At 44.4% G+C, this 14,921-nt stretch overlaps 1 protein-coding gene across 2 annotated transcripts in view; it reads right to left on the bottom strand.

Moving 5' to 3' along the window:
• Window positions 1-5,761: 5,761 nt before the first annotated feature.
• Window positions 5,762-14,921, bottom strand: part of IGSF3 (immunoglobulin superfamily, member 3) — a 146,790-nt gene continuing 137,630 nt past the window's right edge. For both annotated transcript variants that reach the window (XM_006874804.1, XM_006874803.1), the window contains exons 10-11: window positions 9,494-9,964; window positions 5,762-6,526 (exon numbers count right to left, since the gene is read on the bottom strand). In XM_006874804.1, the coding sequence (XP_006874866.1) occupies window positions 6,276-6,526; window positions 9,494-9,964 (722 nt within the window). In that variant the 3' untranslated portion in view covers window positions 5,762-6,275. The remainder of the gene's footprint in view (window positions 6,527-9,493; window positions 9,965-14,921) is intronic.

Consider the following 14,921-nt stretch of genomic DNA (forward strand, 5'->3'; position numbering starts at 1 on the left):
TTCTGTTTGAACTACTGCCTCTTGGTCCTCATGAGCACAATTAAGTGTTCCGGAATACTCATACTTCGCAATGTTGTCCATAGCTTGTCATGATCCACACTATTGAAAGCCTTTGCATAGTCAATAAAGCACAGGTAAACATCTTTCTGATATTCTCTGCTTTCAGCCAAGATCCGTCAGACATTGGCAATGATATCCCTCATTCCACGGCCTCTACTTGAATCCAGCTTGAACATCTGGAAGTTCTCTGTCAATGTATGCTTGCAGTTGTTTCTGTATTACCTTTAGTAAAACTTTACTCACATGGGATATCAAAGAGTTTGTCCGATGATTTCCGCATTCCGTTGTAGCTATTGTAAACAGTATTATTTCCCCAATTTCCTTTTCGGAGTTTTCTTTGTTAGTGTAGGGGAATCAGACAGAGTTTTGTATTTGATCTTGTACCAAACCACATCACTGAGCTCGTCTATTAGTTTTGCTAGTTTTATTGTTGAGTGTCTAGGATTTTCTATGTATAGGACTGTATCAGATACAAATAGGATAGTTTTACATCTTCCTTATCAATTTGGATATTTCATTTCCCTTTCTTGCCTTATTGCTCTGGGTAGGACTTCTATCACAGACTGATATGTGTCTCTCCGAAATGTTTCAACTCGGCTGGGTCTATGTGGTTTGGCATTATGTAATTAGATAGTTGTGAAATGATTCCCCATGATGTGGTCTGATATGAGAAGCCATTAAGTGGATTAAGGGTGGGCTGTAATACCCTTAACCCCATGACAACTCTGATCCAATGTCAGAGAGATTCCTAGGAGTGTGTCTATAACACCTTTTATCTTAAAAAGAGAGAGAAGTGAGCAGAGAAAGAGGACCAATTACCACCAAGATAATAAAGAGGAGTGAATTGTGTCCTTTGGATCTGGTGATCCCTACACTGGAAGCTTCTAAATCCAGGGGAAGAGCAAGGCCAAGATGCATGTAGATCTCCAAGGAATGCTGGGCCTACAAATGCAGAAAGGAGACAAGGACCTTTCCCCAGAGCCAACAAAGAGAAAGCCTTCCTCTAGAGCCAACACTCCGAATTTGGACTTCGAGCCTCCTAAACTATAAGAAAATTAACTTCTGTTTGTTAAAATCACTCACTTACGGTATTTCTGTTATTTCAGAACTAAATAACTATGACAACTTCCGATGCAATATTGAATAGGATTGGTGATAAAAGGCATCATTGTGTGGTTTGTTTCCATTTCACAAGGGGGATGCTTTGTCTCTCTCAGAGTAATGTTGGCCATTGGTTTTGTCAGTTTCAGCGTCTGTATCAGTGTAAATATCAGAGACTAACCAGTTGCCATCAAATCAACAACTCATAGTGACCCCACGTGTGTCAAGAGCAGAACTGTGCTCAGTAGGGATTTCAGTGGCTGACAGTTTGGAAGCAGATCACCAGAATTTTCTTCCAAGGTACCTCTGAGTGGATTCAAAGCCCTACCTTTCAGATAGCAGCAGAACATGTTAACCATGTAAGGAACTCCTATGAGAGACTAGATGGTAAGCAAAAAGGGCCTGCTGAATCTGCTCTAATGGCTAGGGGCTACCACTCTTCCTAGCAATAGCAAACTCTGATACCCGAGCTCTAGTTTCTGCCAACCTCTTGGAAATGGCCCCAGGAAGAGCATGAATTTTAGAGCTTAGTAAGCAAAACACTGCTTTTAATCCTGCATAAATAAAAACCATCCTTGCTTCATCTGTCTATTCACTTCATTTATATAAACACTGGGCAGATTTACACACAGGCATAGAGAGGTAATCTTATTCCACAATACTCTAGACCCCTTTTAAAAATGTTTCCTAGCAGAGAGGAGAAAAAAAATTAGGCAAAAATAATGCATAAAACTTAATATGGATTCATTTTGGTTACTAGAGGGATAAACAGTCACATTTTCATCTCCTGGCCAAGTCAGCAGCTGCAAGAAGTTGATAAGGGTGCAGCAAATGGGGAGCAGAGGAATGCACACATTTAAGCTTTTGAAAGCTTAGATTTAAAAAAAAGGAAGCACCTTTTTCTGCATTTTCACCCTCTAGTTCCTTTTGATTGTTCTGTGAGCTTTACAGAACTACAGAACGTTTCTCACCAATCACGGGGTACTGCCATTCTTCTCAATTTGCAGACGGGAATGCCTCCTAAACATGGCAGCATTTCAGCTGTGGAGGGAATAGAGACTGGGGTGGTGTGCAGGCTCAGCAGAGACGAATATACAGCTCCTGCTCTGACCTCGGTCCTGGACAGTACTGGCTGTATACACGAATGTCACAGTCAGGGTGGCAGTGCACAGTGTGAGAAAGATGGTGTGGGCTTGCTGCTGAGACCCTTGGTGGCCAAGAAGAAGACTGCCCCATGTTCCTTCTCTTCTTCACCATCCCTGCTTGACTCCCCCTGCAGCCCCGGAAAACAAACAAAACAAATGGTGATGATAAAGTCTGTATTGTGAACTTGCTCATCAGGGCTCCGGGTGTGTTGTGCAATATACAACACCAGCGGGTGCAGAGGGGTCCTTGGGTAGAGCAAACAGTTAGGTGTTTGACTGCTAACTAAAAGAGGTGCCTCAGAAGACAGGCCTGGCGGTCTGTTTCTGAAAGGTCACAGTCTTGAGAAACCTATGGCGCAGTTTCACTCAACACACGTGGGGGGTCAATCAACTCTTCAGCAAAAGGGGCAGAGCATGGCCTTCAGAATCAGGGTGTCTTCTGGTGGGCTCTGCCTTATGGTGACCTGATGTATATAACAGAACCAATGAGGTTGTACCATTCCCATGATCCCTGATATATCTGATCTTGGCAGTTGGGCATGTTTAGGATGACACATTTTCAGCAGATGACAGTACAGTGTCAGGAGAATAGGGTGGGGTTTTTTGTTTGCTTTTTTAAATCGGTTTGTACAAAGGCACCAGTTAGACTGGGGTTAGGGTGTGAAACCAAAGTGGTGTATCCTGAACCTTTGTGTTAGCGGGGCAATGTCAAGGACAGGACTCCAAGCTCTTGGAGCAGAGCTCCTAAGGAGGACAGTTCCAGGTGTAGGGGGGGGAATGAAAGCAGACACCAAGTCAGTGTAAACAACTGTATTGTCAACATAATTTACTACAGGTCTCTGAAGTGTATATAAAACATTTTAGTGCAACATGTTACAAATAGTTTTTCTTTTAAAAAAAAAAACAAAACCAAAAAAAAAAAAAAACAGTTCAATAGCTCTCTACATCATGCATGGTCACCTCCTTCTCCCATCTCTACCATTTTTTTAATTATTATTATTTTTAAATCAACTATGAGCGCAGAGAAACCATTGTTTGAAAAGAACATGAGAACTTTTTACATAAGCACCCTGCTGAGACAGGGTGTGGTCATCGCCATGTCTTGGAATGGGCCTAGCACAGTGTAGTTTTTATAAATGCAACATTGTAGACACAGATAAATCAAGGAGGTGTTGAGCAGTTTTTCTCTTCAGGCCCCAAAGGGCTAAAACAATTGCAATGAGGTCTTGCAGCCACTGGAGGGCACCATTACTGTTCATCTGACACACCCTCTTTCCACCTCCATTCAAAGGGCCAAAGAAAGAAGGTCCTGGGATTTTTTTCATAGGAAGCTGGAGAAGTTCAACTTTTGATTTGGTATCCCCAGTCCAATAGAAAATACACAGAAAAAAACAACAACACAATGATTAAAATACTGGCTTCGGTTTTTTCCTTTCAAATTTCCAGTAACTGCTTTACATGTTTAATTGCGTGCTATAGCTCCTTTCTTACAATTAAGAACTAACACAAATGCAAATCTGAGTCAGACAGCCCAACCCCAATCCAGCCTTCTGGCATGTTTCAACTCAAAGGAAAAGTCATCTATGCTCACTGACTCAGTCTAAAACAGAGGAGTCAGCTCTTTTCACACTGGAAGCCCACACCCCGAGGAAATGGGGCAAACGACTGCTCTCTTCTCCCGGGACTCACTGTGATTCTGTACCTGGGACGCATAGATGCAGGATAAGAAATGAGAGTGAGCAAGACAGGCACCGGGCCGCGGAATTAAGGTGGCTGTGCCCAGGGATATCTGGGAAGGAGGGAGGGGCTAGGCTACGGGTAAGCCTTTCAGAAAATGGTGGCTGAACAATCAATCACTTGGTGCCCCATCAGCTGCAGTTCAGCAAAGCACCCCAAGAATCTGTACACATTCGGAACCATGAAAAGGGCCAGAGGAGCCACAGTGGCACAAATGGTTAAGTGTTGGGCTGCTCATTTAAAGTTGGTAGTTTGAACCCATTCTACAGCTCCACAGGAGAAATAACTGGCAAGCTCCTCCCACAAAAGATTCCAGCCTAGGAAGACTTAATGGGACAGTTCCATTTAATGGGAACTGGCATCAACTCGACAGCACCCAACATCAGGATCAGGGTCCACAGGACTGGGGAGGTCCAGAGCTTCCCCAGAGTCTGTTTACTTCCAAAATCCCGGTGTTTTTTGTCTAAATTGCAAGCCCTGTTGAGATTGATGCAAATTCACAAATGCAGTGGGGGGTGTACTGTTGGCTAGCAAACTGTGGGGAAACAAGAGCCTAAGAAGATCACCACAGGGTGAGTGACTGATATTGTCCAGGTAGCCAAGCACCTCGTCCAACAGAGTAAGATGACAGAGGTGGCGGCACTGGCCCCTGGTGGGTGTAGGGCCACTAAAGTAAAATGCCACTGTAACACTGAGCCACCAAGAAACCTAAAACCACACACACATGCTCCAAGAAAGGGAAAGAAAAAAAACCCAAAAAAACCCCACAGACCACACCACGTGATCACATTCTGTGTCAGGAGGTAAGCGGGAAGTATGACCGAGGAACAGAGTCTGGCCCTCCCCTGGTCCAATATTCCTATGGCAGGGTGACATACTGCAATGAGCTAAACGACGAATAAGGACGAGGTTAATATTTCTGAGGAAAATCAAATTGGAAGGAGAAAGCAAAACCTAGTCTTAATATCTGTTGTTGTTAAGTGCCATCGAGTCATTTCCGACTCATAGTGACCCTGCTCTAGTGGGGTAGTTATTCCTCTCCACTTTTCAATGCCAGACCTTGGATACCTACGTCTACCTCTCACCATGCACTCTTCTCCAAATGGAGCCGTGACCACCCCAGCGCCCTCCTCCGGGAAAACCCATGTATGTGGTAGCTGCTTCAGCCCCGTGTGCTCAGCTCAGCATGGTCCCATTTTTGGCTCACTTTCCTTATGAGTTTGGCAAAGCACCTTAAGGCAGTGCCCACGTGCTCAGTGAGCAACTGCCCTTGCAGAAACCAATCGAACCAACACCAGCCTTTCTTCTTTCCTTCTTGAATCACTGGCTTTGATCAATCTGAAAGTCAGTATTGGCTTAAAAAACAGCCGCTCTGCCCACTTGAGCTTGCGTAAAGTGTGCGCTGTTTGGAGCTTTTGACCTGTTCGTTGAGAGAAACGTTCTGATTTCTTGGCAAGGTTGCGATGAAGCCTTTTTGCCTCCTTGACAGATAGGCTGGCTGGCACCGTCTACTCCTAATGGGACTATATAGGATCTCTCTTGTACATACACAGCTTTTTTTTAAGCAAAATTCAATGCTTTCATTTTGACTATAAAGTGGTTCCAACATGTCCAGCTGAGGGAAAAAGATAAAATACAAACAGAGTCCACATGACACATAATATTCAAGTCTCATTATGAAAGGTAAAAAAAAAAAAGAAAGAAAGAAACAGAAAAAAGTTTGGGTGTGTTTGGATACATGGGTGGCATTTTCAAGTGTGCAAACAAAACGCCTTGGAAGCGATTCCTTGTCAGTTAAGTTCTTTGTTCCTTTTGCGATTGCTTGTATATAAGAGATTGTCCACAACATTATGAAATCCAAAAGGGGTAAACCAAAGGGCTTTAAAAAGAGGACATTATAAAGAATCAGACCCCCTGTAACATCTAGCTGAGAACACTATATAAATCCATGAGTAGATGTGGCACCTGGAGCTACTCACTACATTACCAAAAACAGAAAACAAGAAACCTACCACGGCAGCATCACATCTGTGCGCAAACAGCTAACCAATCAAACCCGCTGAGGGCGGCCTGTCTGTGGCTCAGCGGAAACTTTGAAAACTCCTCAAGTCTGATCAATTTCTGCAAGAGCACTCCACAGTTAGGGTGCTGTCAACTGTCTGATCACAGAGAAAGAGACAGTGAAGGAGAGCCCCAGCTCCTCGGTGGCTGATGTCCATTGAGGCTTCCTCTTTAGTCTATGGCTCCTGGGTGGATACTGAGCACTGGGGGCTCCAGGCAGGTTGGAGAGTAGTTGAGGTGCGGTTCTTTGATCCACAACAGGGGCACCCCATTCTTCCCCTCCGAGTTCTTGCTGGAGTTCCGGCTCTTGAAACGCACCAGCAGGATGGTGATGATGAGGATGCCAAAGATGGGGAAGGGGTAAAAGAAGATGAAGTAGAAGAGTGCGTCATTGGAGCAGATGATGGACTGGAGGGTGGAACCTGAAAAGGAACATGAGGGACACAAGATGAGGGCACAGACACTGGGCAGCTGGCCTTTGTTCCTGAAGGCCTTGCCCAACCCAATGGAGGCCCCAGGAAGAGCCCCTGCACCCTTGTTGACTTTCCAACTATGGGCGGAGAGGATGTACTTCTTGCTCTTACAACAGTATCCCTTCTCCCAGATCAAACACAGTTGGATGCTCAAAAAAGCAATGCTCCCATTTTCCATTATGAGCCACTGTTACTGCTTAGAAACCCATGCAACAAAGTATAGTTTATTGATTGTGAACTCATCTGCATCTGTGATAAGAAGCGACTTCAGTTCAGTCGGAGCCTCCTTATGGTTAGATTTTGTGTCCTTAGCCGCTGAGTTCCGCTACGAATGTCCTTCTTTGCAAAAACTGCATGTACTGCCCCCTAGCTTCTGAGAGCAGTCTTTACAGAAATGATGCTCTCATGATTAGCATTATCAGTGAAAACATCACTAATGACAATTTTCAGATATTGATAGCGTGCCGGTAGTTGCAAAGAACATAGTGGTACTCGTGCCTAGATATGGAAGAGGAAGAAGCCAGACATTTAGATTTAAAGATCCAGGCCAAGGATGCTAACTTCAGTAAATGCCCTGCCAGGAGGAGTCTACACTTTTCTCTGTAAAATAAGGTTGCTCGATCACAGCTTAGTAAGGAGCTCTGGTAGCGTAGTGGTTACGAATTGGGCTGCGAACTACAAGGTCAGCAGTTTGAAACTACCAGCGGTTCTGCAGGAGAAAAATGAGGCTTTCTGCTCCCGTAAAGATTTACAGCCTCAGAAACCCTATGGAGGTCACTATGAGTTGGAACTGACTCCACGGCACATAACCACCACCACCATCAAAGCTTAGTAAATACTGATGTCCACAAAGGGCAGATAAAAATGCTGCCTACATATCTTCCCTTCAACTCTTTTTTTTACAATTGTCTATTCAGATTGTCAGTTGGTCTGCGTATAGTGTAGCTTTTATGTGCTTCCCCTCTTACTGAATAGCTATTGTCGTCAGTATCTTTAAGAAAACTTGTTGTTGTTAAGTGTTGTCAAGTACATTCTGACCCATAGCAACCCTGTATAGGGTTTCTGAGGAGTGACTGGTAAGCATGAACCACCCACCTTGTGGTTCAAACCGATTTTATAGTCCAACGCATTAACCCACAGCGCCACACCACTTATTCGATTTCTAATGTATATGAAATTGCGGATAGCAACCATTTAACTCAAGTTCATATGTTGTTTTTGGTGTTAAGTGCTGTCGAGTCAGTTTCAACTCATAGCGACCCTATATAGGGTTGGAACTGCCAACCTTGTGGTTCGCAGTCTAGTGCTTATCCTATAGTATCACACGTTCCTACAGCTCCAGCTACAGGAATACAAACAGGAGGTGATCAAGGAAAAGAAATGCTGGCAAAACTCAAACAAAGGTAATTGGGCAAAACGTTTTGACCTAAAAGAAGCTGAAAATTCTAGCAAATGAGAAAATTATAATGATGTATTTCTACATCATGGACTAATTCTCCTATAACAAGCATCATTTCAGACTGAGATAGCCCACACGCTGACAGAGGCCAACCAAAAGTATGTTTTGTTAGAGCAGATCATTCAGGACAGTAAGTACCTCCTCTAGTCTCTGTTCATAAAGTCCCTCAGGATGATGGAAACCCTGAATCTGGCCACTCTATAGCAGAAGAGGACAGGGCATAGACTATAGCAAAGCTCCTTCCCACTCTCCAGTAACATTACTGCTTTTCTAGGAGGGTCCCCTGCTGACCTCGCAAAACCCACCTTAACCCTCAAGTCACACTCCAAAGCAAAACATAGGCCAAAATAACCCAGGAGTTGAGAAAAAGAATGATAGTGGATACAGTGCCTTCATCAACTTCCTTCCTTTTTATTAGTATGATACATTTGGGTGATTTACTTGAGAGAGACTTAGCTTCCACGTCCTCAAGAGTAGCATAGCATAGCACCACGCTGTACTACATGCAACAACTTGTATCATGAAGTTTTACTAATTACAGAATCTAGAAGAACATCTCACTTGTGATAAAGATTATATGATATATTATCATTTTCATTTCTATCCCTATTTTTAGCACGGGTAAATCAAGCATCAATTACATGAACTGGTCACTGGTATGTAAAATGCTACCAAAGTTCAAATCCTACTAATAAACACCCACTATGTGATGTGCCGTTGTAGGATCAGCACTGGACTTGGAACCACAAGGTCGGCAGTTCAAATCCACCAGCTGCTCCTTGGAAACCATATACAAGAATTGCTACAAGTCGAAATTGACTCAACAGCACTTAACAACAATAACATAGTTAAGAAGGACTTCTGGTGTGGCACTGTAGGATCAGCACTGGACTGCAAACCACAAGGTCAGAAGTTCAAACCCACTAGCCACTCCTCAGAAACCCTATACAGGATCGCTATGAGTCAGAAGTGACTCGATGGCACTTAACCACAAACAACATAGTTAAGAAGGTGCCTTGGTGGCGTAGCGGTTACCCACTGGGCTGCTAACTGCAGAGTCAGTGGTTTGAATCCACCAGCTGCTCCGTGGGAGAAAGATGAAGACTTTCTACTCCCATAAAGATTTATAGTCTTGGAAACCCTATACAGTATACGTTACTATGAGTTGGAACTGACTCAAAGGTAAAGGACAACAAAACCGTTAAGACAGGAGTCCAGGTGTGGTGCTATAGGATAAGCACTGGACTACTAACCTCAAGGTCGGTGATTCATACCCACCAGCTGCCCCTTGGAAATACTATAGGGGTTCCCTATGAGTGGGAACCAACTCAACAGCAGTTAACAACAACATAGGTAAGAAAGCAGCTTATTAAACCAGAGTCAAGCTCTGAATTTATCTCCCAGGCGTACTTGGGATCAACAGGGACATCTTTTCTCTATGAATGGGGACAACTCACTCGTGTCCAGGACGCGGATGCCAATGGGAGCCGACTCCTCTTCCGTTAGCCGGTACCACTCCTTCTGCGGGCTGGGCAGCCACTCCTCCACACGGCAGGAGTAGTTGCCCGTGTCTTGGGGGCTTGCCTGCAGCACCGTGAGCCGGTAAAGCAGTGGGGACAGCCTCTGGAAGCGAAGCCTGCCCTCCCAGGGGCTGCCCTCTGGACCAAAGACGGCATCTGGGCCCACGCTCAGCAGGGCTGTCCGCTCTGGTGGGTTCTCTTCTTCCTCTTCCTCTTCCTCTTCTTCCTCGTCTTCTTCCAGGGCAGGGCTGCCCCTTTTGTCTCCAGGTTTAGTCCTCAGAGAATACCAGACCACAGCAAAGCGGGAGTCCTGGCTGGAGCGAGACACAATGCTGCAATCCAGCTGGAAGGCTGCTTTCTCCGTGACTGTGGCGTTGGGGACCACTGTGTCCACCTGCAGGGCAGCATCTGGGGAAGGCGAGGGACACAGACGTCAACCCAAATGTCCATTGACAGAACTACCCTAGGAATAGCCACATAGTGGAGTCCTATGCCACTGTGGAAAAGAGCAAGGGGTGGTGGTGGCTAAGGGGTAGAACTCTCTTTCCATACGGGAGACCTGGGTTCCATTCCCAGCCAATGCCCTTCGGCGGCAGCCACCATCTGAGGCTCACACGCAGTTATGAGGCAGAGCAGGTTTCAAGGGAGCCTCTAGATTCGCAAGGTTGGGCCATCTACTTCCAAAAATCAGCCAATGGACAGGTATGGAAATGGTTTAACCCACACCTGGCCCTCGGGTGGCAAAGGACAGGAGAGCATTTTGTCCCCTTGTCCATGACCCCATGAGTTGGGGGTCAACTCAATGACAGCAGCCAACACCAACAACATGGAGAAGGAGGAGGCTGTTCTACATACAGAGAATGTGGGAGGAGACTCAGGAAAAGAATTAGGGTGCAGGACAGTGTGTACCCTACCACTGTTAGCAGAAAAAAACGTATTTTATTCATGTAGACATATCTGTTTATATAGAATCTCTGCGGTAGAACATTACAAGAAGCTGGTAATGTGGCTACTCAAAGGGGCCTGGGGAGGGAAGAACACTTATTTTTACTGTAAAGGCCTTTACAGCATTTGTATTTTAAACTGTGTGCACATAAACCAGTGTCCAACCCACAGTGAACATCAAGGGGATTAAAACTCTCTTCAGGGGCCTAAGCCAAATACATGAACCTCTCAGGAGGACGTAACATGAACCTCACTGGATAGTGTTCTCCCAGTTTAGGGGGAAGACACAGAATAGCTACTGAGAGATGACCCCACTGTGTGAGTCTCACACAAACACACCCACAGAGCGGCTGCAATCGCTCAGTCTGTCTCCCGTTCAGTGTCATAGGTTGTAAACAAATAATCCACTCCCTAGTTCTTCAAAGTCTCCCTTTAGCTATTTTAAAAGTTTCCCAAAAGATGGCGATGGAACTTCAACAAAAGTCGAAGTACCAACTCAGATTCTACTTGGAGGAAGACCAAATAGGACCATTTCTTCCCAGCACTCTTCCGGGTTTTGGTGAGCTGGCTTTAATTATTGCTTGAAGATGAATACAAAGCCATGCTTTCATGGGGGCTCTGCCCAGCCCCTCTGTGACCCCCATCTGGAATTTGCAGATTAGTAACGGGCTACAGGTGGCAGGCAGAGACTACGTTAGAGGGCCACAAAGGGCCACGTGGGGAATAAATCAGATTACAGGTGCCACAAGCTCCCTCACTCAGGGATCATCCTTCCACAGAGCACAGCTGAGACGTCACCTCCCAAAGTCCGTACAACAGACTGGGGTGTGTATGGTGTTTTTTGTCCTCCAGAGTATAAGCCTGTATCTCAAAGCACCTGTTGTTGTTAAGTGCCATCGAGTCAGTTCTGACTCCTATTGACTCTGTATAGGGTTTCTGAGAAGGAGCTAGTGTTTAAACTGTTTATCTTGCAGTTAGCAGGCCAGTGCTCATCCTACAGCATCACAGTAGCTCTCCAAGGCTCTTATTGGCTGACTAATACATCAGAGGAGGTGGATTGAAGTGATGTGAACAGATGGAACCATTGTGGTGAGGTGGCAAGACAGTCAGCGACCTCATCAGAGACTCGGGCCCCCTAGGTAGGTCCTTCCCTTGTCTGTGCTCCCTTTGACTTCTCTCCTCATTTTTCCTTGGTCCCTACAAGTATCTTGTGTGCACTAATGACTCCATCCAAGTTTGTTTGCTTTTCAATCCAAGTATTTTTTTTTTTTAAATGAAATTAACTTCTACCTTCTCACAAACTTACTCACTTTCCACACCTCTACGTACATACTTCCTCGTGTCTGCCCTCCTTTCTGTTCAAACCTCAGTACCCTTTTCTTTCCCAAGCGTGAGTCACAAGAGAGGTGTTTATGATTGCCGCTCTCCGACACGTGGTGCTAAAGGCCTCCACAGTTATAACCTTGACCACTGGACTCCTGGCCTTAGTTTTCTCTCTTCCCCAGCTGTCTGAGCAAAACACATGACTAACCCAATCAGCTACAATCTCACTGAGGGAAGGAACCTTACATTTCACATGTTTTATATTATAGCGTGGCACTGTACGATAAGTATCGGACTGCTGACCACAAGGTAGGTGGTTCAAACCCATCATCTGCTCCTTGAAAACCCTATACAGGGTTGCTATGAGATGCACTAGACTTGACAGCACTTGATAACATCCCACAGTAAATAGTGGACCCTGTTCAACTGAAAATGATCATTTTCTTAACAGAACTCTTGGAGTTGTTTTACGTCAAGTCTTTTCTATATTCAACTTCTACCTCAGAACAAAATCTTTGAGAGGACAATGAGTATTACCCAAAACAAAACAAAAAACTTTGGAATCAAGTCCATTTCAATTCTTAACGATGCTACAGGACAAAGTAGAATAGCTCCACAGGGTTTTTAAAGCTGTAAATCTTTACTGAAGCAGATAGCCTCATCTTCCTCCCACGGAGAAGGCTGGTGGGTTCAAATTCCCAACTTTTCAGTTAGCAGTTGAGCGATTAACCATTATGCCACCAGCATACCTTTTCTGGTAACAAAGCTAGTTACAAAATTTAAATACTTTGCGTGACATGGGAAAATGCTCACAAAATGTTGAGCGGGGAGGAAAAAATTCACATAAAAGTGAGATCCTAACTTCATTTAGAAAGAGGGAGAGACACAGCCACAGGATATGAATATATAAGGCAAAGTCCAAGCACAGACACCAAGTTACTAATTGTGGGTTATCTGTACATAGTGCAATTATAGATGATTTCCCTTTTCAGTGCTAAACTTTCTGTTTTCCAATGAGCATGATCACGTTATTAGCATGATCAGAAAGTACAGCAGGGTGGGTAGCCACACAGATGTAAGTCCACGTTGGTTAATTTGGCTGAACAGGAGACACAGTGAGACGTACAGGTGTAAGGGTCATGTTGGGAGCACACAGTGTGGTGGAAAGGGACCATGCCCCGCCTGCTCTTACTAGCTGTGTGGCATTTGCTCTTCAGGCTTCGTTAGTGAAAGAGGATAGCAACATCACCCATTCAGGTTGTATTGAGGACTAAGCATCGAGTTCCTAACTGCACTGGTACTAGCAAGCACTCAAAGTCAGCCTCTTCCCACTCCACCTGGGGCCTCAGATTGGTGGTCTGCAAAATGGGTGGAACCAGAGGGAAGGAGAAGCCTCAGTTGCCATCTCTCTAAAATTTTAGCTTTGGGGTAGGAGAGGGAAGTAGCAATAATTAGGCAAGGTAGGGAAAAAAGGGAAGAGAAAAGAAAAGACTCTGGGTATATTACGTTCTTTGTTCAGCTCATGGGACATATGAGTAACTCAAATGGAGGCAATTTCCCCTCCAGTTTAAGCAAGACTCAGGCGGGTGAGACAATGCCTGTATCAAAGGGCGTATTTTCCTCACTGAAATGAGTTCTGTAATGGGTCACAACTGCGAAGCTCTGGTGCTCCACCAGCAACAAAAGCTACTCTGCTCAAATGTGAAACATTATAAAAAAATTTAACTGTACCAAAGATGACACATTTGAATACTGGGATACTCAGGGGAAAAAGTCCAGACTGATGTAGGTCACTAATTCATTTATGTTCAATGTTCCTGGAGGGAGGCTGACTTTTGGCTCAATTATGGATGAACGAGTTTGTGGTGTTGTGAAGGACACAGGATTCATGCACACTTTAGCTTTTAATGATATGTTTGCATGCATAACAGCAATTAGACATAGCAATTGCCCACATTTAGGCATTTTAGAAAACAACAATAAAGACACGAAAAGCTAAAGGCCACACAGATAGTTATTAGCACCAATAAAATTATTAGGATGTCAAAGAGTAAAGTCTTTGGATAATTTTTTTCTTTCACTTTTTCTATTTAAAGCTGTGAATCCATCCTTTTCCACTGAAAATCCACAATTAATAAAGCTTAATTTTTTGAACCATGCGGCTATTGTTTCACGATTTTTGTTATATCCACCACACCCAAATCAGAATATATTGCTTAAAAAGGAAATAGTCTATGCTCTGAAATAATTAAGAAGACTTGCTTTCTGCTCCCATTAAGATTTACAGCCTTGGAAATCCTATGGTGGGTCTCTATGAAATGGAATCCATTCGATGGCAGTGGATTTGGGCTTTTGGTTTGGTGGTATGATGGTTAAAGTGGTCAGCTGCAAACTGAAAGCTCAGTGGTTTGAACCCACCAGACACTCCCCTGGAGAACGATGTGACAAGTCAGCTTCCATAAAGTTACAGCCTTGGAAGTTTATGAGATAATTCTACTCTGTCCTGTAGCATATCAGTGAATCCAAATCAATCCATGGCAATGGGTTTTTGTTTGTCTCCTTTCTTGCAATAATTCACTGCCACATTAAACTCCAGTTCAGAAACAGAATTGCCAGAGCCCAAAGCTAGATGTGCACTTTTCCATTAGCAAGAAAAAAACAAAACAAAACATTGAGACCATTTTGAATACAAACGCATAACGCAATGATCATTTAATTGTTGTTGTTGTGAAGTGCCATGAAGTGTCATCGAGTTGGTTCCGACCCATAGCGACCCTGGATAGGGTTTCCAAGGAGCAGCTGGTGAGCTTGAACTGTCAACCTTGCAGTTCAAACGGCTTTGCAGTCTGGCGTATTAACCCACAGCGCGGCACCAAGACTCCACGATCACTTAATTAGCAGCAGATAATGTATGAGTTAGTATCACCACCAGCTGCTGTTGAGTTGATTCTGACTCATGGAGATCCTGTCTGTCGGAGCAGAACTATGCATCATAGGGTTTTCTTTCAGTGGCTGAGTTTTCAGGTAGAACACTTTCTTCCCTAGTGCCTCTAGGTGAATGAACCTTTTGGTTAGCAGTCAAGTATGTTAACTTACC

The sequence above is a fragment of the Chrysochloris asiatica genome, unplaced genomic scaffold (assembly GCF_000296735.1).
Source record: "Chrysochloris asiatica unplaced genomic scaffold, ChrAsi1.0 scaffold00302, whole genome shotgun sequence".
Lineage (NCBI taxonomy): Eukaryota > Metazoa > Chordata > Mammalia > Afrosoricida > Chrysochloridae > Chrysochloris > Chrysochloris asiatica.